This window comes from Anomaloglossus baeobatrachus, unplaced genomic scaffold (assembly GCF_048569485.1).
Source record: "Anomaloglossus baeobatrachus isolate aAnoBae1 unplaced genomic scaffold, aAnoBae1.hap1 Scaffold_117, whole genome shotgun sequence".
In the NCBI taxonomy this organism is placed as follows: Eukaryota; Metazoa; Chordata; class Amphibia; order Anura; family Aromobatidae; genus Anomaloglossus; species Anomaloglossus baeobatrachus.
The window spans coordinates 325227-349157 of record NW_027441887.1 but is presented as its reverse complement, the minus strand read 5'-3'; the positions used below and the strand labels follow the sequence as shown (position 1 = coordinate 349157).

General features: G+C 46.3%; 1 protein-coding gene across 4 annotated transcripts in view; it reads left to right on the top strand.

The window, feature by feature from the left end:
* LOC142260513 (uncharacterized) overlaps positions 1 to 23106 on the top strand; it is a 39168-nt gene extending 16062 nt beyond the window's left edge. For 3 of the 4 annotated variants that reach the window (XM_075331961.1, XM_075331963.1, XM_075331962.1), the window contains exons 2-4: positions 2992 to 3054; positions 12141 to 12241; positions 21383 to 23106. In XM_075331961.1, the coding sequence (XP_075188076.1) occupies positions 12163 to 12241; positions 21383 to 23046 (1743 nt within the window). In that variant the 5' untranslated portion in view covers positions 2992 to 3054; positions 12141 to 12162 and the 3' untranslated portion in view covers positions 23047 to 23106. The remainder of the gene's footprint in view (positions 1 to 2991; positions 3055 to 12140; positions 12242 to 21382) is intronic. The other variant, XM_075331964.1, reaches the window with a different exon arrangement.
* The last annotated feature ends 825 nt before the right edge of the window (positions 23107 to 23931 follow it).

The window sequence follows — 23931 nt, the reverse complement described above, 5'->3', positions numbered from 1 at the left end:
TAGGAGCATTAAGGCCTTGTGCGCACGATGCGGTTTTTGCTGCGGTTTTGCTGCATGAATTGCTGCAAAAAATGTTCATAACCTTTCTGCAGTCATTCCCCAGTAAAACCTATGGTAAAAAAAAAAAAAAGATGTGCGCACACTGCGTTTTTTCCCCTTCAGGTTCTGCTGCAGAATTTCTGCAGCAAAAAGAATGTGCATGTCACTCCTTTTCCGCAGATACCTGCGGTTTTTGCCATAGATAATGCTACAAAACCGCAGGGAACAACCTGCAGAAAATTCACAGCAATACCGCAACCAAACCGTGGTAAAACCGCATGCGGTTTTCAGGTGCGGTTTGCTGCGTTTTTTTTTACCACAGGTGCGGTAATCTTTCAGAAGGTGCAGAATTTGCTTAAGAATATTCCATTTTCTAGTGCGCACAGGGCAGTGTTTTCTGCTACATGATAGAATTGTATCCAGAAAAACGGATGTCACTAGGACGGTCCGTGTGACATTGTTTTTTTTTCTTGCACCCACAGATTTGCATTGGAGAGTCTCGAGCGAGATACCTGTGCAATCGCAGCATTCTGTGATTTTTTTTTTTTATTTATTTATTTTATTTTTTTTCAGTCCAATTGGAGCTGAGAAAAAAAACGCAGATTGGAGCTGCCTCATTGATTAACTTTGTTTTGAGGCCAATGCGAGATTTTCTCACATTGCACTCGTGCGATTCATATGCATTCAGCATGAAGCCATGTTCTATGGCCACACGCTGTGATTTCAGATGTAGCAGAGATGCAATCGTCGTGGGACCTTGTGTGGATTATGTCGGTCCTGGGTGTATTGGGGGTTAATAAAGGGGTGCTTTTTTGTATTTTATTTTAGATAAAGGATTTTTTTGGTGTTTGTGTTTTTCTTTTCACCTACATATTACTAATGAGGGGTCTCATAAACACCTCCCCATTACTAATCCAGGCCCTAGTGGCAGCTCTGGGCTGCCATTAACCCCTGATTACATTGATTGTCAACAAACCAGGGCAATCGGGATGAGATGGGTAAAGTGCCAGGACTGGCGCATCTAATGGATCCAGCAATTCCAGGCGGCTACAGCCTATATTTAGGCCGAGGGGGCCCAATAAACATGAGTCTCCCCAGCCTGAAAATACCGGCTTCCAGCTGTGAGGTTTATCATGGCCGGGTATCAAAATTTGGGGGGAGGGGGCAGATTTTTTTTTTTTTTTAAATTTATATAATTTTAAATAAGCTGCATGCGGTTCTTCTTTTTTTTTTTTTTTAAATTCACAGCCAATGTAAGGGTACGGCTGGGGGCTGCAGCCTGTAGCTGTATGCTTTATCTGTACTGGGTTTCATAATGAGTTGATGCTACACCAATTTTTTCTTATTTTTTTTATATATATTGCAGTCAGACACACTGTTACACAGGCTGGGGGCGCGTCTGACTGCAACCAATCAGAGACGTGGGGACTGGCAGTGGGCGGAGAAGCAGTGAATGTGTGTGAGGTTAATGAGGTTATTGCTGCATGGAAACTCACAGTATAATGTGTCTGCTCCAATGCCACTATCCCTTCTACCACCATTTTAAAGCACAGGACTCTGGTCCCCATAGACTTATATGGGGACCGCCATCCGGCCAGATATCTGGGATCAATTCCGGGTCCGAATCAGGTTTTTTATGTTAATCCCATATGGACCTGCTGTTACGGTTGCTGCGAGCACTGGAGACTATGTCCAGATTTCTTGCTACTGCACATGTGCGAGCGCTGGAGACTAAGTCCAGATTTCTTGCTACTGCACATGTGCGAGCGCTGGAGACTAAGTCCAGATTTCTTGCTACTGCACATGTGCGAGCGCCGGAGACTAAGTCCAATCTTGGAGCCATTGCACATGTGCGGGTGACATCATCGCTGACACGAGGTCACATGTCTCTGACACCTTCTATGCCGATTGGTCGCTGGTCATGTGCTTGTGACGGCTTGCTCGGTGATAGGCCAGCATGACGTCACTCCTGTCGTTCTGGCAGCGGATTGGCTCTGGTGTCCTCCATCTTGGATGAGGCACAGAGTCTATATAAGACCCTGACACACGCCGCATGGTGCTCAGTCCTCTTGGTTCATGCATATGAGTAGACGCTCTGTGCGCGTTCCTCTAGGCATTCCTCTGTCTATGCTAGGTGAGCGCTACCGGCAGGGTAGCGTTCTTATACCTTACAGCTTCGGCTGCTGTCCGTATCCTTACCTCTTAGGGGAGCGGACATAGGCAGGTGCCTGAGGCACATGGTCTGGCTGGGCCTTGTGATTCTACTCGTAGGTGGACGTTGCCGCTAGGGTAACGTTCCTTATACTGCGTCTGGCAGTTGTTCGTATCCTCGCACACTAGGGGAGCGAACAGAGGTAGGAGCTTTGTGCGGCTTACGCTGCTGTTCGTCTCTTTTGCACCACTAGAAGAGCGGACCTAGGCAGGTGCCATATCTAGTGGTTCGTGTCCTCGCACACTAGTGGAGCGAACGCAGGTAGGAGCTTTGTGCGGCTTACGCTGCTGTTCGTCTCTTTTGCACCACTAGAAGAGCGGACCTAGGTAGGTGCCATTTTGCACACATTGCATTTGTCTCTGTGATTATTAACAGAGATCATTCCACACACCCTCCAAGTAAGGGAGTAATTGCTTTACTTACTTATTATATCCTTCTGTGAGTTAACAGAGGTATTGCACTCTGCCATAGTCTGCAGCAGAGTCTTTGCACGGTGGACCCTGACTGTCTGATACTCCTTTAGGTTCTTATCAGATAGCCCCCCGTAACACCTGCCTCCCGGGTATCTGAGAGTCCGCTCATCACTATCTCTCCATCTATCTATCTATCATCTATCTGTATTATCTATCACATATCCATCTATCATCGATCTGTCTATCTCTATTAACTATTATCTAATTATCTGTCTATTTTCTATCCAAATCTATCACTATTCACTCTCCATCTAATTTATCTATCAGACAGCTGGTATAAATCCTTGAGGAGGACGAGGCCGAAGATCAGCGCAGAACACAGGAGAAAGGGTCAGTGCAGTGATCTATCTATTATCTGTCTGTATTATCTATCACATATCTATCTATTATCTATCACTATTATCTGTCTATCTATATATCTATCTATTATATATCTGTCTATTGACTTCCACTATACTCAGTAAACAAGTCGATCCCGTCCGAGCATCAAAATGCTTGTTCCAAGCACCGGAGCATGGTCGCACTCGCCGGAGTCTATGAAGCGGTGTGTGCACATACGAGGTCTACACTGATGGACAAATAATCACAATACAGAGCCCAGTGTATTATATCAGCGAGCAGAGCATCTCAGGACTAGAGATGAGTGAACCCGATGTTTGGTGTTTTGTTTTTTTTACTTGTTTTTTTTTGAGCCAAATGCCGACTTTCAAAAAAACAAAAAACAGAGTTCGGATGCTTTATGTAAGCTGAGCAATGGCGCCAGCATCGCTGTGCTCAGGTACGCTCGGTGCTCAGCCCGGTGCGAGCCTCTTGCAGTGTTTAAACTGCTCACACTGAGGGTAACAACAGCGGGATCACATGTAATGTGCAACCCCCCCCCCCTCATAAAAGATAAAAATGGAAAAACTCCGCCCACCCTCTCCCGGACGTATTCTGCTTATAACTGGCATTATGTGGGCGGAGACTCGAACGGCCAATCAGTGACTTCCATTGGGGTTCGGGTCAATTTCCAACTAGTGGAGGTAAGACTGCTGCCGCCGAACCGAACTTTCACAGGTTCCCTCATCTCTACTCAACACCCCAAACTGGGAGAAAAGAAAGTGAATAAGAAGATGAAAAAGATTTTATATAAATCAAAAAAATGTTTCATACAAAAAATCCAAAGAAAACATAAAAAAAATTATATATTGAAACAGGTTTTTGATGTTTTTGCAGCCGCCCAGTGTGGTGTAAAATAAAAGATAAAGCAGAGATCCGGGGGGAGGGGGGATGATGTCAGCGCTGGCACCATTCGTTCCCCTGCTCAGCATTGCAGATGTCGCCACAGTTGAAAGCAATGATGAAAGATGGAGCTCTCTGCTTCCTCCTCAATCGTTCTGCTTCGGTGTCTGAGATCTGGCGTCTCAGCACAGGGGGGCGCGATGACGTCACTACTGTGTGCCCGCTGTGCCGAGATGTGCAGAGCTGCAGAACACGCACCACTGCAGAGACCGGAGCAGTGCGGGAGAGAGGAGAGTTTTGTCTTTTTTTTTTTTTTTTTTTTTTTTATATATATATATATATATATATATATATATATATATATATATATATATATATATATATATATATATATATATATATATATATATAAATAAGTGAGTATATTGGTGGCCAATGGCCGTAATACTATGTGGAGGACTATGGGGGTGCATTATACGCTATGGAGGACTATGGCGGGTGCATTATATTATATGGCGGACTATAGGGATGAATTATAATATAGAAAAAGTGCATTGTAATATATGGAGGACTATGAGGGCTGAATTATACTATATTGAGGACTATGGGGTGTATTACAATATATGAAGGAATATGGGTATGTATTATATATGGAAGACTATGGGGTGCATTATAGTATATAGTAATATATGGAAGGCAGTGTGAAGCCCATTATACTAAATGAAGAGCTAATGGGTGCGCATTATATATAGCGGAATATGGGGGTTGCATTCATGGCCGGCTTTAGGTATGTGCGATTAGTGCGGTCACACGGGGCTCCAGCCGGCAGACAGCACAGGGGGTGCTGGAGGGAGCATCAATTCACTTTCATTTGCTGCTCCTGCGGTGCACAGGCTCCAGCAGAGGGTGCCCTCCCATCCTGTGTGCTCTGCGTCCTGTCTTCTCCTGTCTTCACCAGAGAGAGGGGGTAGGGCCGCCTGCACTGCTGCAGCTGGAGAAGCTGCTTCTAAAGAACCTCTGAACTCCAGGAGGCCAGGAAGGCAGTGAGTATAATGTGAATCATGTATTATGTGCCGTCTGTCTGTGTTATGTATAAGATATGTTTGTCCTGTATAGTGTGCAATATGTAGCTGTGTTTCTGTGTATACATTCTGTCTGTCTGTCTGTCTATTTATACATCCATCCTATTATCTGTCTGTCTATCATCTATTAAGCATCAATCTGGCGCACAGACACAGCCAATGCCCCGGTACGCCCCAAAACTGGACACAGAGGGGACCCGGCGGCAGGGGCGTTGCTGGCATCCAAGACTCGGAGCTTCGGCTCCGAACTTCTTGCCTGCAGCCCTGAATCTTCTGCCACTACCGCATTGAACTGTTTTAGCTTCACATTGCCCCCAATACAGTTCAATCCTGTAACAGAGCAAGAGTTTCATGCTCTATCATTGCCAGTCTCCTAAGCTGCAAACCGCTACAGGTCTATGGCTTAGGAGATGTCATCGTGTCACAAGTGCAGCGCGGGGAAGTCATCGCATAGCACTGCCTCTGCAGGCCGCCATAGAAGAGGAGACGGAGGCCTCGGTATTGGGAATCGGGATTAGGTGAGTGTAAGTTTTTTTTTTTGTGCACAGGAGGCTGTGTGGGGGGGCTCCTGCCGTGCACAGGAGGCTGTGTGGGGGGGCTCCTGCCGTGCACAGGAGGCTGTGTGGGGGGGCTCCTGCCGTGCACAGGAGGCTGTGTGGGGGGGCTCCTGCCGTGCACAGGAGGCTGTGTGGGGGCTCCTGCCGTGCACAGGACGCTGTGTGGGGGGGGCTCCTGCCGTGCACAGGACGCTGTGTGGGGGGGGCTCCTGCCGTGCACAGGAGGCTGTGTGGGGGGGGCTCCTGCCGTGCACAGGAGGCTGTGTGGGGGGGGCTCCTGCCGTGCACAGGAGGCTGTGTGGGGGGGGCTCCTGCCGTGCACAGGAGGCTGTGTGGGGGGGCTCCTGCCGTGCACAGGAGGCTGTGTGGGGGGGGCTCCTGCCGTGCACAGGAGGCTGTGTGGGGGGGGCTCCTGCCGTGCACAGGAGGCTGTGTGGGGGGGGGCTCCTGCCGTGCACAGGAGGCTGTGTGGGGGGGGCTCCTGCCGTGCACAGGAGGCTGTGTGGGGGGGCTCCTGCCGTGCACAGGAGGCTGTGTGGGGGGGCTCCTGCCGTGCATAGGAGGCTGTGGGGAAGCTCCTGCCGTGCATATGAGGCTGTGGGGGGGCTCCTGCCGTGCACAGGAGGCTGTGTGGGGGGCCCCTGCAGGTATTTGCATATAGTTGGTGTGGCCCCTAGAGTTACCTCCTCCTTTGGACCCCAGACACCCCAGTCTGACCCTGCATCCATCTATCTAATCTATCCATCTATCTTTCATATAGTATCTATGTGTGTGTCATGTATATGGTGTAATTTATGCAGGAGCACAACGACCAGGCCTGTGAGTGATGGGGCCATTACTGTTTCCTCGGATGCAGGTTAAACAGCATTGAGGAGCAGATGGGCACTGGCTCCCTGTTCCGCACTTGCTCTGCAGCTGTGGGCCCCTGATAGTTGTAATGACATCAGGGGGAGCCTGTGTATGACATTCTCTCTCTCTCATTATTCCGCCTTTTGCAAATAGAAATAATTTTGGTTCCTAAACGACCTAAAACGGGAAAGATTTATTCTGATTTCATGTCATATAGAGAGAAAAACCTGCAGATGTGTCTCTATAGAGAGCGGAGGGAAAAACCTGCAGATGTGTCTGTATAGAGAGCGGAGGGAAAAACCTGCAGATGTGTCTCTATAGATAGTGGATGGAAACTTCTGGTGTGAACTGTATGAAGGAGTTGTAGAGTCAGAGTTGGAATCGGTGACATTGAGGAGTCGGAGGTTTTTCTTAGCGACTCCTCAGCCCTGGTGTGGAGGGTGCTGTGGAGGAGTCGCTGTGGAGGGATCATACACTGCTTGTGGGACACTTTTGTTGGTATTATACATTATGGGGCAGTGAAAGGGGAATCTTTGGGCTTCATTAGGAGGAAAATTACTTTGTAAGGGCTGTAAAGTTGTGAGAGAGGTTCTTATATGACCCAGCTGAATATTAATTACATTTTTATTTTTTGGGGGGGGTACCAATTAGAACTTCCGCTATGGGGTCCCATGATTTCTATGTACGCCTCTGTTCACCCTCTTAAAGGGGTTATCCGGCTTATTTTGCTTTTTTTTTTATTTCACTATTGGGCTACATTAGGGCAGGTAAGTAGACAGTAACTCCCTACCTGCCCTGCTGTCAGCCCCTCTCCTCCGGCTCAGTGCGGTCTTGTGACGGCTCCTGTCGTGATTTTGCTGCTTCCTGTGATGTCACAACGACAAGTGCAGGAGCTTATGTTCTGCCTTGTCGATGGGCAGAACAGTCGACGTCATGTAGTCGCCCTAGTCGCCCTGCTGGGCAGGTACAGTGCATGGAGTCCCCACCCCCCTTCCCCCACACCCTCCCACACATTCTCCCCTACTCTCCCCACACTCCGTACTCTCCCCTTCCACTGCTATGGGGCCGTGAGCTGGGGGGAGGGGCCTGGCGGCGGCTACCGCGGGGTCATCTCCAGCACCGGGCCCCCTGCTCAGGATTGCATGTTCAAATGTATCGGCATCACAGATGTTAATACATTTGAAAGCACAGATGACAGGAAGCATCTCGCTGCTTCTCATCACTGTCCCGCTGTCTGCTCTGACAGTTCAGGACAGCGGTGGCATCACTACTGTGCTGATATGTCCCGAGCACAGACAGCGGGCGAACGAGGAGCAACGGCGGGGACCAAGGAGAGGTAAGTGTGTATACCCTACACGGTGGGGGTGCAGAGCGTCGTAGGGGGGTGCAGAGCCCAATGTGTGGGGAGGGGTGCAGGGCCCGATGTGTATGGGCGGTGCAGGGCCTGATGTGTATGGGGGGTGCAGGGCCCCATATGTATGCAGCCTGCAGAGCCCGATGTATGGGGGGGGTGCAGAGCCCGATGTGTGTGGGGGGGGGGCAGGGCCGGATGTGTGTGGGGGGTGCAGGGCTGGATGTGTGTGTATGGCGGGTTCAGGGCCCCATATGTATGCAGCCTGCAGAGCCCGATGTATGGGGGGGTGCAGAGCCCGATGTGTGTGTGTGTGTGGGGGTGCAGAGCCCGATGTGTGTGTGTGTGTGTGGGGGGTGCAAGGCCCGATGTGTGTGTGGGAGGGTGCAGGGCCCGATGTGGGGGGGTGCAGAGCCTGATGTGTGTGGGGGGGTGCAGAGCCCGATGTGTGTGGGGAATGCAGGGCCCGATGTGTGGGGGGGTGCAGAGCCCGATGTGTGTGGGGAATGCAGGGCCTGATGTGTGTGTGTGGGGGGTGCATGGCCCGATGTGTATGGGGGGTGCAGGGCCCCATATGTATGCAGCCTGCAGAGCCCGATGTGTGTGTGGGGGGTGCAGAGCCCGATGTGTATGGAGGTGCAGGGCCTGATGTGTATGGGGGGTGCAGGGCCTCATATGTATGCAGCCTGCAGAGCCCGATGTATGGGGAGGTGCAGAGCCCGATGTGTGTGTGGGGGGGTGCAGGGCCCGATGTGTGGGGGGGGTGCAGGGCCCGATGTGTGTGTGTGTGTGTGTGGGGAGGGGGTGCAGGGCCCAGTGTGTGTGTGTGTGTGTGTGTGTGTGTGTGTGTGTGTGTGGGGTGCAGAGCCCGGTGGGGGGGAGGGGGGTGCGGAGCCCGGTGTGTGTGTGTGGTGGGGGCAGAGCCCGGTGTGTGTGCGTGTGGGGGGGGGGTGCAGAGCCCGATATGGGGCTGTTATTTCTAATGCTAGAGTGATAACAGGTCAGTGCTGGGCCGAATACTGACAGCTAAGGCTATGTTCACACGTCCGTTGTTTTGCATCTGTCACAATCACTTGTGTGACTGATGCAACGGATGCGTTGCAGATAGTGGCACAACTGATGTGACTGATTGCAAAACAACGATACGTTTTGTTTATTTTTTTCTTTTTCTTTTTTTTTTACTGTTTAACCAGCGGCCCGGCTATTATGAATGATCAGCTGATCGCTCACAGTAGCCGGACGCCGGGTGATCAGCTGATCGCTCACAATAGTCGGCAGCCGGGTGATCAGCTGATCGCTCACAATAGTCGGCAGCCGGGTGATCAGCTGATCGCTCACAGAAGCCGGCTGCCGGGTGATCAGCTGATCGCTCACAGAAGCCGGCAGCCGGGTGATCAGCTGATCGCTCACAGTAGCCGGCTGCCGGGTGATCAGCTGATCGCTCACAGTAGCCGGCTGCCGGGTGATCAGCTGATCGCTCACAGTAGCCGGCTGCCGGGTGATCAGCTGATCGCTCACAGAAGGCGGCTGCCGGGTGATCAGCTGATCGCTCGACCGCCGAGAGCGAGAGAGAGATTGATTTGAATAATTAAACACAAGATTTGACCATGCGCGGTGAAATCAAAAGGATTCCGCTGCTCAAAAAAACATTACATGCTGTGTTCCTGCCACCCGATGGTCAGTCGTTCCACCACTGATTAGTCGCGTGGCGGATGCAACGCAATGGCATCAGTCACAATCCGACGCTCATACAAGTCTACGGGAAACAACGGAATCCGCCAAACAAATTGCGTTGTTTATCAGAGCGGTGGATTGTGATGGATACTAAATAGCGGAAATGTGAACATAGCCTAATGAGTGTGCAGAGGGTGGGAAGAGGGCGGGGCTGGACAGTGAGGCCGGGTGGGGCCAGCTCTGACTGTGAGGTTCGGCATAGGAAGTTTTCATGTTTGGTTGAGCTGAAGGTAAATAACCTGTCTGCAGAGAATGAAGGAATAATTCAAGAGGAACAACAGTTAGGAAACAAAAAAAATGTAGGGGTGATTTAGTACATGCGCACGCTGCGTTTTTGTCGCGTTTTTGCTGCATTTTTTTGGTACAGTTTTGTTGTCAGAACTTTCTGACCTCTGACTTTCCAGCAAAGTCTATGAGAAGTCAGATTTGTAATGTGCACCTTGCAGTTTGTCAACATTTTTTTTGTCAAAAGTTTGTGACAAGAAAGATGCAGCATGTTTTATTCTTTCTTGCGTTTTTGTCAACATTTGTCACCCGTTGAAGTCAATGAGGACATCAAAAAGGCAAGGAAAAATGCATGCTATCAAATTGGTGCATTTTGCATGCGTTTTACCTGCGGTTTTGTCAACAGAAACGCAGCTCACCAACTTAGTTCCAGAATGACAAAATCAATGCTGGAGTGAATTTGACATGTCGGAGCCTGTGTTGGTTTCTCTGTCTCTCTTGCAATCTCTCTTTCTCCCCAAGCAGTAGATACTCACCGATCACGGCTGTCACACTGCTCCCCCGCCTCTCATCTTCTTTCGGACCTGCTCATTAGCCTCATACATATTGACTCCTCCCCCCGTCTGTGATTGGCTGGTTGCAGTCAGACGAGCCCCCATGCTGAGTGACAGCTGTCTGACTGCAACCAATCACAGCTGCGGTGGACGTCTCTACATAGAGCGACTCTCTTCAGTGCTGTACTATCAGCGGAGGAGTACTCGAACTGTGACAGCAAACACCTGAGTGATGGCACCGCTGACACTCGGGTGGTTTGCTGTGACAGCTGGAGGACATCAGGCTTGAACCGCAGTGAACCCGTGATGTCATTGCTGCGACACCCGCCGTACTGCGGGAACCGTAGCTGTGATGTCAGGAATTCACCCTAGTTTATTCTGATCGCTGCGGCTCTGTACACACTCAACATTCACAGCTAGCAGCCATGCTGTATGAGCGCTGGCTGTGACAGGACAGGGATGTAGCAGAGCTGGAAGCGTCGTGGGACTTCGTGTGGATTACTTTGGACCTCGAGGGGTGTTTTGGGGGTTAATAAAGTGGTGAAAGAGGGTGGCTTTTTATTTCAAATAAAGGATTTTTTTGGTTGTTTTGATGTGATGTGGGGTGTCTCATAGACGCATAACATCACTAACCTAGGGCTTAGTGGCAGCTATGGTCTGCCATTAACCCCTTATTACCCCTATAGCCACCGCACCAGGGCAACGGGAAGAGCCGGATCCAGCTCCAGAATTGGCGCATCTTATGGATATGACACTTCTAGAACGGCTGTGGGCTGCTATTGTTAGGCTGGAAAGGACCAAATAACGATGGCCCTTTCCACCCTAATATTATCAGCCCCCAGTTGTCTGCTGCACCTTGGCTGGTATTAAAAAAAATGAGGGGATCCCACGTCATTTTTTTTAATAAATCAAATCATTAAAAAAAACAACGTGTGGGATCCCCTCTATTTTTCATAACTAGCCAAGGTACAGCAGACAGCTGAGGATTGCAGCTGCTGCTGTTCCTGTACTGTATATGAAAAATGTGGGGACCCCATGTTATTTTTACCCCCAGCCTCCCCAACAAAAAAAAAACAGCTAACCAAGCTGGCTATTCCTCTATCAAGCTATTCTGTTATTTCTTTCTATGTATTCTTTCTGTTCTTTCTTATTATCTAATCTATATGTTCTTATTATCTATCTATCCATCTAGCTATTCTTTCTATTTTTTACTATCTATCATCTATTCTAGCTATCTATCTATCCATTATCCTTTCCTATCATATTTCGTTTCTCCTTCAAAAAAAGCTGTGAGAAAAAAACGCACTAAAAACGCACCTACATTTCAAGCGTTTTTGGGACATTTCCAGGCTCACTCTGACAAGGTGCAGTTTTGGTTGCAGTTTGTGTGCAGAAAAAACTGCAGCGTGCGCATGTAGCCTTATATTACAATACAGCACAGAATAGCTTGCAAAAAATGTTTGCGCTTATGTCGGACAACGCCTTTAAAGAAAAAAAATTGAATAAAACTAATGTACCTCAAAAAGAAAGCTTTCAAAAATATAACATTGACTAAAACAATTCTAAAATGACGGAAAAATAAGCATTAGGGCGTCCAAATTGTGAAGACAAAACAATGAAGGAAATCCCAATGTCATAATGTACCACACTAAGTGGATCCTGCCACGTCTGCTTCTATCCCTGCTGAACTGACTCTGGGGCCGCACGGGCGATATAGGAGGCGTAGAGGCCATGCATGGATTGGTCTCAGGGGCCACACGGCTCTGGTAGCAGAAGCGTCCATCTAGAACCTTCCACATGACTTTTCCTTCTGTCCCTGACTTTTACATTATTTATTTTACAGCTTTGAAATTCAGGGAAAAAATATGCAGAACGCAGCAGACACAATGGAAAAAGGAGAAATGGATGTGCGGAGTGATGAACGGAGTAGAGACCTTTCCACAGGTAACCCTCCTCAGTGAAGAGTCACCATTAAATAACAAGGAGAACACTCACATTCCCAGCTGCAAGGAGAAAATGAAGTTACATTCTCCCTGCTGCTGCTCGTATACAGTCACCAATGCAGTGCGGGAAACAGTAACAGTTACCGCTCACAGGCTGTCAGCCAAGGAACAAGAGGGTTGATTACTGGGCGCTCAGTATCTAGTGAGTGGTGACTGTTACAGCCTCTCCCACTGTGCTGGTGACTGGAAGTGAGCAGCTGCTGGGAGAATGTAACTGCATTTTCTCTTTGCAGACACTGTCACAATTTCTCCGCTGTCTTGGACGCAGTGAGTGACAATTTTGCCTCCCTATGGAATCAGGGCCGTGCCAAGCTGTTAGTTTAGTGAGCGTCAGCTCAACTGTCCAATCTGAAACTGGGAGGTGCTTGGTTTCTTCAGGGGTTCCCTGTTCTGAGTGATTGATCAGTTACTTAGCTGAGTAGTTAGTCCCAAAACCATGGTATCACGGAGGTGCCAGGGTAACTGGAGAAGGGACCCCCCGAAATGGGCCCTCAGACTAGGGATCTTTTGCTGTCCCTTTTCCCAGGTGTAGGCTTGATGGTATCCAAGTCTGGACTGCCAGCGTAACACTAACTCCTATCCAAAACCTGATCTAACACCCCCTCTCCCCCCCACTGGGAAAGGAGATGCAAACCCCACAATGGATCGCCACAAAGACCGGAATCACAGGAGCATAAATTGAAGGTATCATCTGCAGTAACAAGTAATATCTCAAACCTTAAATAGGGAGAAGACAGCTGAATAGAAAGTAGCCCCCCTCTCAAGGAGCCACAAACCACTCCACAGGACTGGAAAACAGTGTAAAAGACTCAGCTGAAGCTGAGCAGCTAGTTTCAGGTTGCTTGTGAACAGAGTCCGTCGCCACCGCGGCTCCCTGCGAATGTGGGCCTCGGTTATCTGTGCTGTGTTCTGATCTATAGCTGCCAGACCTTGGACCTCCTCTGACCATCCATTTGTCCATATCCGCTATCCCCCTGATATTCTGACCCCAGAGCTGACTACGCCTTTGTCTTTCCCCTTAGTTCACGGCATGTTCTCTTTGAACGTTTGATAACCCTGCCTCACGGCTTGTCCATGCAGTGACTAACGTCACACACTGTTCTAATAAACCAGATAGATATCATTTAAATGCTAGGTACTCAGATTACCACTATATCTGCAGGTAAACAGTGTTTTTGTAGCTGCCAGGTTTTCTTTAACTCCTTCTCGATATGTAACATATTATTACATCCTATTACTTTTTGCGGGCTCAAAAGCTGAGTCTCCATTATTGCCAGCAGATGATGCCTGAGTTATTCAGTGGAGGTAAGCTTCACCCATTGCTGTTAACTTTTCGATCTTTGACAGCAGCATTTGCAGCACGCAGCCTATGGGGTACAATGTTCCACATATCCAACACCCCCAGCAACATTTATCATTGGGTGTATATGGATCGCCATAATAGCTGGGGGTCTGCTAAAGACCCCTTGCCCTATATAAGGGTACTCCTATGATCTCCACACTTAGATACATTCCTTCAGTGGTGTAGATTTCAAAATGACATAATTTTTGGGGTGTTTCCACTGTTTAGGCACATCAAGGGCTTTACAAACGTGACATGACATCCTCTATTTCAGCCAATTTTGTTCTCCAAAAGTCAAATTGTGCTTCTTCCCTTCCGAGCCCTGCCGTTGACCCAAGCAATAGTTTTCCACCACATATGGGGTATCAGCGTACACATGAGAAATTGCACAACAGAATTACCGTATATGGTCCATTTTCTCATCTTACCCTTGGGAAAATGAAAATTTGTGGTTAAAGCAACACTTTTGTGGGAAAAATTAAAATCTTTATTTTTTTCCTTCCACATTGCTTTAATTTCTGTGATGCATCTAAAGTGTACTTTGGCATTGCATTACTGCTGTAGGAATATTACAAAAAGGGGATAAATGCATTGCTAACGTGAAAAATGAGCAAAAAGACATAGGTACTGCGTTACTGCTTCAGAGATATTTGCAAAGAGAGATTCTTAGCTTATGTATTGGCAAATCCATGTGAGCCCAATAACCTCGACAAGGTGATCTCATTATATTGGGAACCTAACCTTAAATGACTCTGTGTGATTAAAAATCTGCATGTCTGCTTCCTGGCTAAATAAAATGGTGGACACACCCTAGCTATAGGGCAGAGTGCTTGGTCAGGTGCTTGTCAAGGTTATCGGGCTCACATAGATTGGTCAATACATAAACTAAAAAATTGTTTAAAAGAACTGAAGTCTTCAGTGGTTGATACCTTTTTAATGGCTAACTGAAAAGATGGAACTAAAGACACTTCTGAAGAAACGTGCACAACTGGACAGTGACATATTTTTCTTATCCAAATGCAAAAAGGAGAATCTGATCCTCAAAGGACTCTGGATTACAAACCCAATTCTACATACCTACAATACCCATTATGCACAAAACCTTTGTCACAGCACTTCTGAGAGACTTTAGCCTGCTTTACACGTTGCAATTTCGCATACGATATCGTATGCAATTTGCAACGCCCCCACGTTCAGTTTGTTGAACGTGCCACACAAACGATTAACCCCTGTCACACATACTTACCTTCCATACGACCTCGATGTGGGCGGCAAATGTCCACTTCCTGGAGTGGGAGGGACGTTCGGCGTCACATCGACGTCACGCGGCAGCCGGCCAATAGATGCGGAGGGGTGGAGCTGAGCGAGACGTAAATGTCGCGGGCGGAGGGGCGCGCTCGCTACGCTCGGGTCCGTGGCTTCTGCTGCAGCTGCTCGGTGGCTCGAGCGGTGGGCCGGACCCGGGGACTCGAGCAGCGCTCCTCGCCCACGAGTGAAAAGGGGTGGTTTGTTTGGGGAGATAGTTCGTGACGCCACCCACGGGTCGTGGTGATGATGGCACCACCGCTGCTGGTGACGGGGATCCTGGGAGCGATGGTAGGGAGCAGCTAGGATGTCGTCCCCTTCGTGGGTAGGGGTTGGTGTTCCCGGGGCCCGGTGGTGATACGGGGAGGTTGGATAGCTGGGGTGCAGGGTTGCAGGGACAGCGCGGCGTGGTGCCGGATGGCACTGTTGTACTCACTTAGACAGAAAGTCACAAAGTCTCTGGTAAACCAAACGGCTGGATGGACGGGTCTCGCAGCCGGCTGCAGTGTTTTTCCCCTGACCCCGGGTTGGTATTGTGAGTCCTTTCCTGCACCTTCTTGTACGCTCCTCCTGTGCTCCGGTTTCCAGCTGGCTCCTCTGTTCGGTACCGGACGGGCCACCACCCTGTCCCGGCTATCTACAGTTCCACCAAGACTGTCTTCCTTGCCCCTGCAGACGGCCACTACCGTTGATTTCACATTACATTTGTTGATCTCCCTAAGGTCAACAATGCTTGCTTAAGTAGTCTTTTACTAGGCATTGCCCCCACTAGCCAGATTCCTACTCCACACTGATGAGGGGCAAATACCCCGAAACGGCTGTCTGTGGATGGATACCATGTTTGGTATAGGTGGTCTCCTTGACTGGAGACTGCCCTTCCCGTGGTTGTTCCTTCCCAATGAAAGACCTGGCTAGTTTCCTGCCAGCGTTGAGAAACACATGATGGTGTCTCCGCGGCTTTCTTATTTGCATACTACCGTCTGCCTGACTGGCTACACGAGGGTCCTAGGCTCCAACCTAGGCCCCAGTCTGCGTCTGCCTCTCTGCACACCTCCTCACCCTTCCTCTGCCTGGACTTGTCTGAACTTGTTTTCTGCCTCAGGCCAGCTAGACTCCTCGGTGGGCGTGCCCATCTGCCTGACTCCGCCCACCTGGTGTGTCTGTCTGAACCCGAGGGAAGAAATCAGGTCTCACTGGGGATGACTTCTGTGAACTGCTGGGGGTGGGGGTGTGTGTGTGTTGTTACCTGTGACCCCTGGCTAGTCCAGGGCGTCACATAAACATCCCACCCACCTCCTTCCTTCCGCATTGCTGGCCGGGAGCCGCAGGACGCAGGTAAGATCTGTTCATCGTTTCCGGGGTGTCAAACACTGCGATGTGTGCTAACCCAGGTACGATGAACAATCTGACGTTCAATTCTAGAGAAATGAATGACGTGCGTGCGATGAACGTTTTAACGTTCAATCACAATCGCACATACCTGTCACGCTACAACATACCTTATGATGCCGGATGTGCGTCACTTAAGATGTGACCCCAACGACACATTGTAAGATATATTGTAGCATGTAAAGCGGGCTTAAGGAACCACCTTTTGCATGTCTTCTACAGCATCAAGAGTAAAATCCAGAGGGAATTTGAAACACAAAGGAAGACACTTCCAGAAAGCACAGAGCAAAAAGTACAACAATACTACTACAGACTACAAACTCTTCTGATCCACAACAAGGAAAAGAAACTACATAGACTGCGCCTCAATTCTGGACTTAATACAAACAGGTTGATAATAAAGCTAAAACCTGACAACTTGGACAACCACTCCATTCAAGACACAAAAGCATGTAACTGTATTATCAATCTCTCGGATTATAAACGAAAGAAAGTGGAACTTGCTGTGCTTTCTAGGGGATTCTCATTTTGTCCTAATAAAGCTCTAGACAAAACTGAACTCTGCAGCGACATGGAAGATTACTTCAGGAGACTACGTCTGAGGGAACATTTTAACGATGCAGATCTTTCAGAATCCACCCAGACTGAAGGAAGACGGATCTTGACAACCATGAACAGGTCAGATTGGACACCTCCACCAGGACGCAACCCTTATTTGGATAACTATATAGACACTTTCAGACATTTGGTAAAATCCACTATCCTAGACACACACAGGAGGCAACCATCCAACATCAGTGCCCAGGAGAGAAGGGCCATAAAATCTTTGAAAACCAACAAAGAAATCATCATTAAACCTGCAGACAAGGGGGGTGCAATAGTCATGATGAACAAATCAGACTACATGAATGAAGCACGCAGACAACTGATGGACACACGCTACTATAAAAAATTGGAGTCTGACCCTACACAGGACTATTATAAGGAACTTAAGAAGTTGGTCTCTTGTCTGCATGACATATCCTCAACAGCTGATGAACTGAAACCGGTAAGTCCAAGAATAGGCACATTCTACATGCTTCCGAAAATTCACAAATCTGGAAACCCAGGAAGACCCATCATTTCATGTGTGGGCACTGGGCACCCTCAATGAACAAGTCTCTGGATGGTAGAGGGTATCCTTAAACCCTTGGTAAGGGATACATCCAGGACACTACTGACCTATTGAGAAAACTATCAGCAATAGGTTCTCTACCACAGGGAACCATCCTTGCCACCATGGATGTGGAATCCTTGTATTCTAATATTCCACACCAGGATGGATTGAATGCCTGCAAAGTCTTCCTGGAAAATACAGGAACTGATGCCGATTCTGTAGTGAAGCTTACAAAATTCATCCTCACCCATAATTAGTTTGCATTTGACAATAACATATATCTACAGGAGACTGGGACTGTAATGGGAAGCAAAATGGCACCACAATATGCAAATCTTTTCATGGCCAAGCTTGAGAGTGACTTTTTATCCTCTTGTCCTATCAGGCCTCTGGCCTACTACCGTTACATTAACGATATTTTAATCATCTAGACAGTCTGAGGAGCAGCTGAAGACCTTCCATGAACACTTTAATCCGTTTTATCCCACCATCAACCTAACACTCAACTACTCCTGCACTGAAATCAACTTCTTGGACACCATCATTAAACTACGGAACAATGAAATAGAGACATCCCTGTACATGAAGCCAATTGACCGTCCAACATACCTGAAATGGGACAGTTTTCATCCAAAACACATAAACTATTGTATACAGCCAGGCTATCAGGTACAATCGGATATGTTCCAACAGTACAGATAAGCTGGGTTCACACACAGCGACAACGACGTCGCTGTTACGTCACCATTTTCTGTGACGCAACAGCGATTTAGTAAGTCGTTGTTATGATCGCTGCTTAGCTGTCAAACACAGCAGACGAAGCAGCGATCATAACGACACGCGTCGCTGTGGAAGCCATCCTGCACTTGGTAACTAAGGTAAATATCAGGTAACCATTACCCGATATTTACCTTGGTTACCAGCGCACACGCTTAGCGCTGGCTCCCTGCTCTCCTAGCCAGGGTACACATCGGGTTAATTACCCGATGTGTATTCCGGCTACGTGTGCAGGGAGCCAGCGCTAAGCGGTGTGCTCTCATGCTGCCAGTGCCGGCTCCCTGCTCACGTAGCTGGAGTTCACATCGGTTAATTAACCCGATGTGTACTCTGGCTGTGTGCAGGGAGCCGGCACTGGCAGCGTGATAGCGGCGGTGCTAGTAACTAATGTAAATATCGGGTAACCATGGAAAGGGCTTCTTGGTTACCCGATGTTTATCTTGGTTACAGCTTACTGCAGGCTGCCAGACGCCGGCTCCTGCTCCCTGCTCGCTTCAGTTCGTCGCTCTCTCGCTGTCACACACAGCGATGTGTGTTTCACAGCGGGAGAGCGACGAGCAAAAAATGAAGCAGGACATTCAGCAACGAGCGGCGACCTCACAGCAGGGGCCAGCTCATTGCTGGATGTCACACACAGCGACAGCGACGGAAGTCGCTGCCACATCACAGAAAATGGTGACGTAGCAGCGACGTCGTCTCCATCGCTGTGTGTGACACCACCTATAGAGACAATCACCTTGAGGGCCTCAGAAAGACCTTTATGAATCAAGGCTACCACCCAAGAACAATTGAAAACCAGATTACAAGAGCCACGAGAATATCAAGAAACCATCTCCTACATTATAAAACTAAAGAAGAAAACAACCGGGTCGCTCTTGCAATCACAATCCACATCTGGAGGTGTTAAGAGGAGCTACACGGAAACCACAACTATTACTGCAAAAAGATGCCCAGTTAAAATCTATTTTTCCAGCCCCCCCACTTCTGTGTTTTAGACAGCCCCCAAATCGAAGAAGCTTCATTGTCAGAAGCTCCCTGTCTTCTCCAACAACTACAAGAACACTTCCCTTCAACCAGAAAAAATGTAAGACCTGTCAATTTATATTGACAACGGACAAGATAGATTCCCAGATCACATCAGGACTACAAGATCCCAGGTACCTTCAGCTGCACCACAACCAATGTGGTGCACTTAATTATATGTACTAAATGTAAACAATAAATAGCTACTGGGTAACAATTCACTGGGAAATGAACAATGGTAGCAAAGTGAAAAATAGTCAATACGCCTAAAACATAGCCTTTAATATTCCATTAGTAAAAAGGTCAGAAAAGGACCTAATGTTAAAAAAGGACAATACAAAAATCAATAAGAAAAATATAGCCAGAGAAATATATAATGATCCTATAATCAGACCAACTGACTAATCTTAAATTCACCTTATAAAAAATGATGTGAATATTGTATCCAATACTGGAACATACCGCGAAAACAGCGGTGATAAGAACATAGGCGCGCTCTGCCCAGGCTTTTCCTGGTCTTGATGGAATAATTGTGCCATATTGTGTGGGTCATTTTTTGACCGGAAATTTGGAGTTTATCTCTCCCCTGATGATATAAGAAACGCGTTGGGAGAACTATGCACATCGCTGGATACATGTTTGGAACCTGTGGGGATCCTGAGTCATGTAGTTAAGGACCAGGTTATCTTGCCTTTGGTAGCCATTACAACCCAGCACTAGTGCTTCATCAAATAGGGAAAGGGTGACACGGCAGATGGGGTAAGACCGTTCCTTTTCCTATGTTCTTATCACCGCTGTTTTCGCGGTATGTTTCAGTATTGGATACAATATTCACATCATTTTTTATAAGGTGAATTTAAGATTAGTCAGTTGGTCTGATTATAGGATCATTATATATTTCTCTGGCTATATTTTTCTTATTGATTTTTGTATTGTCCTTTTTTAACATTAGGTCCTTTTCTGACCTTTTTACTAATGGAATATTACAGGCTATGTTTTAGGCGTATTGACTATTTTTCACTTTGCTACCATTGTTTATGTACTAAATGTCCAACTGGGGTCTGTATGTAGGGGACACAGGACAACAGCTCAGGACAAGGATGAATTCTCACCGCCACACTATTAGAGACAAAAGGATAGATCTACCTGTGGCCAAACATTTTTGTAACCCAGACCACAGCATCATGGACATGAAATTGCTGGTATTGAAAGGTAACTTCAAGTCCCAGAGAGATAGGAGACTATGGGAGTACAAACTTATGCTGACCTTTGACACATTCAGAGCAGGAATGATGAATGTGTCTCATGGATTCATGTCTTTTTACATCAATTAAGAGATGTGCTCCTCAGACCATCCAGGGGCATCACAGCCCTGGACCAGACCTCAATCAGAGGTCAATAAAACTTTCACACTGAACTGCAACAATATTTATGGCCACAGCAGTTTGTCCTCTTGCCATAGTGATAGTTCTGCTTCACATAACTTGTTTTATTTACTGCCCCATTCTATGTCCTGTTGTGTATAAATATGTGACTCTTCACATTTTGTGTTATATTGAGCCTGAAGAAGAGACCTGAGTAGTCTCGAAAGCTTGCTATTATTACCATCTTTTCAGTTAGCCATTAAAAGGTATCAAGCACTGAGGACTTCAGTTCTTTTAAACAATTTTTTTCTCTACTGGCTAACACGGTACAAAGATCTATTTTACCTGTACATAAACGAAGAATCTCACTTTGCAAATATCTCTAAAGCAGTAATGCAATGCCTATGTCGTTTTACTCGTTTTTCTCATTACCTATGTAATAATCCCTTTTTTCTAATATTTCTACAGCAGTAATGCAATGCCAAAGTATCCTTATATTATAGAGTGCCACTGGATATACTTTTGTAGATATGTTTTATTGAATGTCGTTTTGAGCACTTCGAAGGGTGCAGTTTTTAAAATGATGTCATTTTGGGTATTTACTGTCACATAGGCCTTTTAAAGTAGAACACTACACACTTTAGAATTTGTATGGATTTATGTGTGTCTGTGTATGTTTGAGGTTATATTATTAAAAGCTTATAACTTCAATTTTATTTATGGCAGATGACGGTACCAGGAGTTCCAAACAGAATGCTAAGGGAAGTGAAAGTAACAAAGAAGCAAAGCCATATTCATGTTTAGAATGTGGGAAATGTTTTACTCAGAAATCAAAACTCATTACACATGAGAGAATTCACACAGGAGAGAAGCCATATTCATGTGCAGAATGTGGGAAATGTTTTACTCAGAAATCAAATCTTATTACACATGAGAGAATTCACACAGGAGAGAAGCCTTATTCATGTTCAGAATGTGAAAAATGTTTTGTTCAGAAATCAGGTCTTGTTAAACATGAGAGAATTCACACAGGAGAGAAGATATATTCATGTTCAGAATGTGAAAAATGTTTTGTTCAGAAATCAGGTCTTGTTACACATGAGAGAATTCACACAGGAGAGAAGCCATATTCATGTTCAGAATGTGGGAAATGTTTTGCTCAGAAATCAGATCTTGTTACACATGAGAGAATTCACACTGGAGAGAAGCCATATTCATGCTCAGAATGTGGGAAATGTTTTGCTCAGAAATCAGATCTTGTTACACATGAGAGAATTCACACAGGAGAGAAGCCATATTCATGTTCAGAATGTGGGAAATGTTTTGATCGGAAATCAAATTTTGTTACACATGAGAGAATTCACACAGGAGTGAAGCCATATTCATGTTCAGAATGTGGGAAATGTTTTGCTTTAAAACCAAATCTTGTTAAACGTTTGAGAATTCACACAGGAGAGAAGCCATATTCATGTTCAGAATGTGGGAAATGTTTTGCTGACAAATCAGATCTTATTACACATGAGAGAAATCACACAGGAGAGAAGCCATATTCATGTTCAGAATGTGGGAAATGCTTTGCTCAGAAATCAGATCTTTTTACACATGAGAGAATTCACACAGGAGAGAAGCCATATTCATGTTCAGAATGTGGGAAATGTTTTGATCGGAAATCAAATCTTATTACACATGAGAGAATTCACACAGGAGTGAAGCCATATTCATGTTCAGAATGTGGGAAATGTTTTGCTTTAAAACCAAATCTTGTTAAACATTTGAGAATTCACACAGGAGAGAAGCCATATTCATGTTCAGAATGTGGGAAATGTTTTGCTCAGAAATCAGATCTTGTTACACATGAGAGAATTCACACAGGAGAGAAGCCATATTTATGTTCAGAATGTGGGAAATGTTTTGATCGGAAATCAAATCTTATTACACATGAGAGAATTCACACAGGAGTGAAGCCATATTCATGTTCAGAATGTGGGAAATGTTTTGCTTTAAAACCAAATCTTGTTAAACATTTGAGAATTCACACAGGAGAGAAGCCATATTCATGTTCAGAATGTGGGAAATGTTTTGATCGGAAATCAAATCTTGTTACACATGAGAGAATTCACACAGGAGAGAAGCCATATTCATGTTCAGAATGTGGGAAATGTTTTGATCAGAAATCAAATCTTATTACTCATGAGAGAATTCACACAGGAGTGAAGCCATATTCATGTTCAGAATGTGGGAAATGTTTTGCTTTAAAACCAAATCTTGTTAAACATTTGAGAATTCACACAGGAGTGAAGCCATATTCATGTTCAGAATGTGGGAAATGTTTTGCTTGGAAATCACTTCTTATTAGACATGAGAGAATTCACACAGGAGTGAAGCCATAGTCATTAATAGATTGTCTGTTTTAGTAAATAGTGAAAGTCTATTAATATCTGTTAATAAAGAGTTCATTTTATGTAATTACGGTTGTGTACTTTTTATAATGGATCATTTAAAAATAAAATAAAAAATAAATTTTTATTTTTATATAGCGCTAACATATTCCGCAGCGCTTTACATACATCAGGAACACTGTCCCCATTGGGGATCCCAATCTAAGGTCCCTGTATGTCTTTGGAATGTGGGAGGAAACCGGACTACCCGGAGGAAACCCACGCAAACACGGGGAGAACATACAAACTCCTTGCTGTTGTCCTTGGTGGGATTCGAACCAAGGACCCCAGCGCTGCAAGACTGCAGTCTTAACCACTGAGCCACCGTGCCGCCTGTTTCCAAAAAATTCATCTTTTTACACATTTTTAATTTGATGGAGAAATTTATTTTTTTTTGGTATAGCCAAGCTGTACGCTTTATTCATCCATTTGTATATTGCTTGAATGAGAGCAGAATCCATTTAGTTAAATCTACACTCCTTTTTGTTTTTGTGTAAGAGCCTGTACTGTGTCTCCCCTGGTGTAATGCAGCAGAGACCCCTCTGTTTACTTTGGATAAGGGCTTATATAGTTTCAGTTTCTTTGTTAAAAGTGAAGTTCAGGAATGTGAAACTAAAAGTTTATATAGTCTTATAGAAATTAGTGATGATGATGTAATCTTTTATTTGTTTGAAACAAAGGGAGAGCTACTTCTGATACTTTATTGTCTCAGAGGGGTGTCTTCTATACATACATACATGATCTTTATAATTTAATTAGGACCACTCGCACAAAATCTTATATGTCCCATGCTGACTGGCAACAATAAATCTGGTGCCTGAACAGCGACCCCCTATT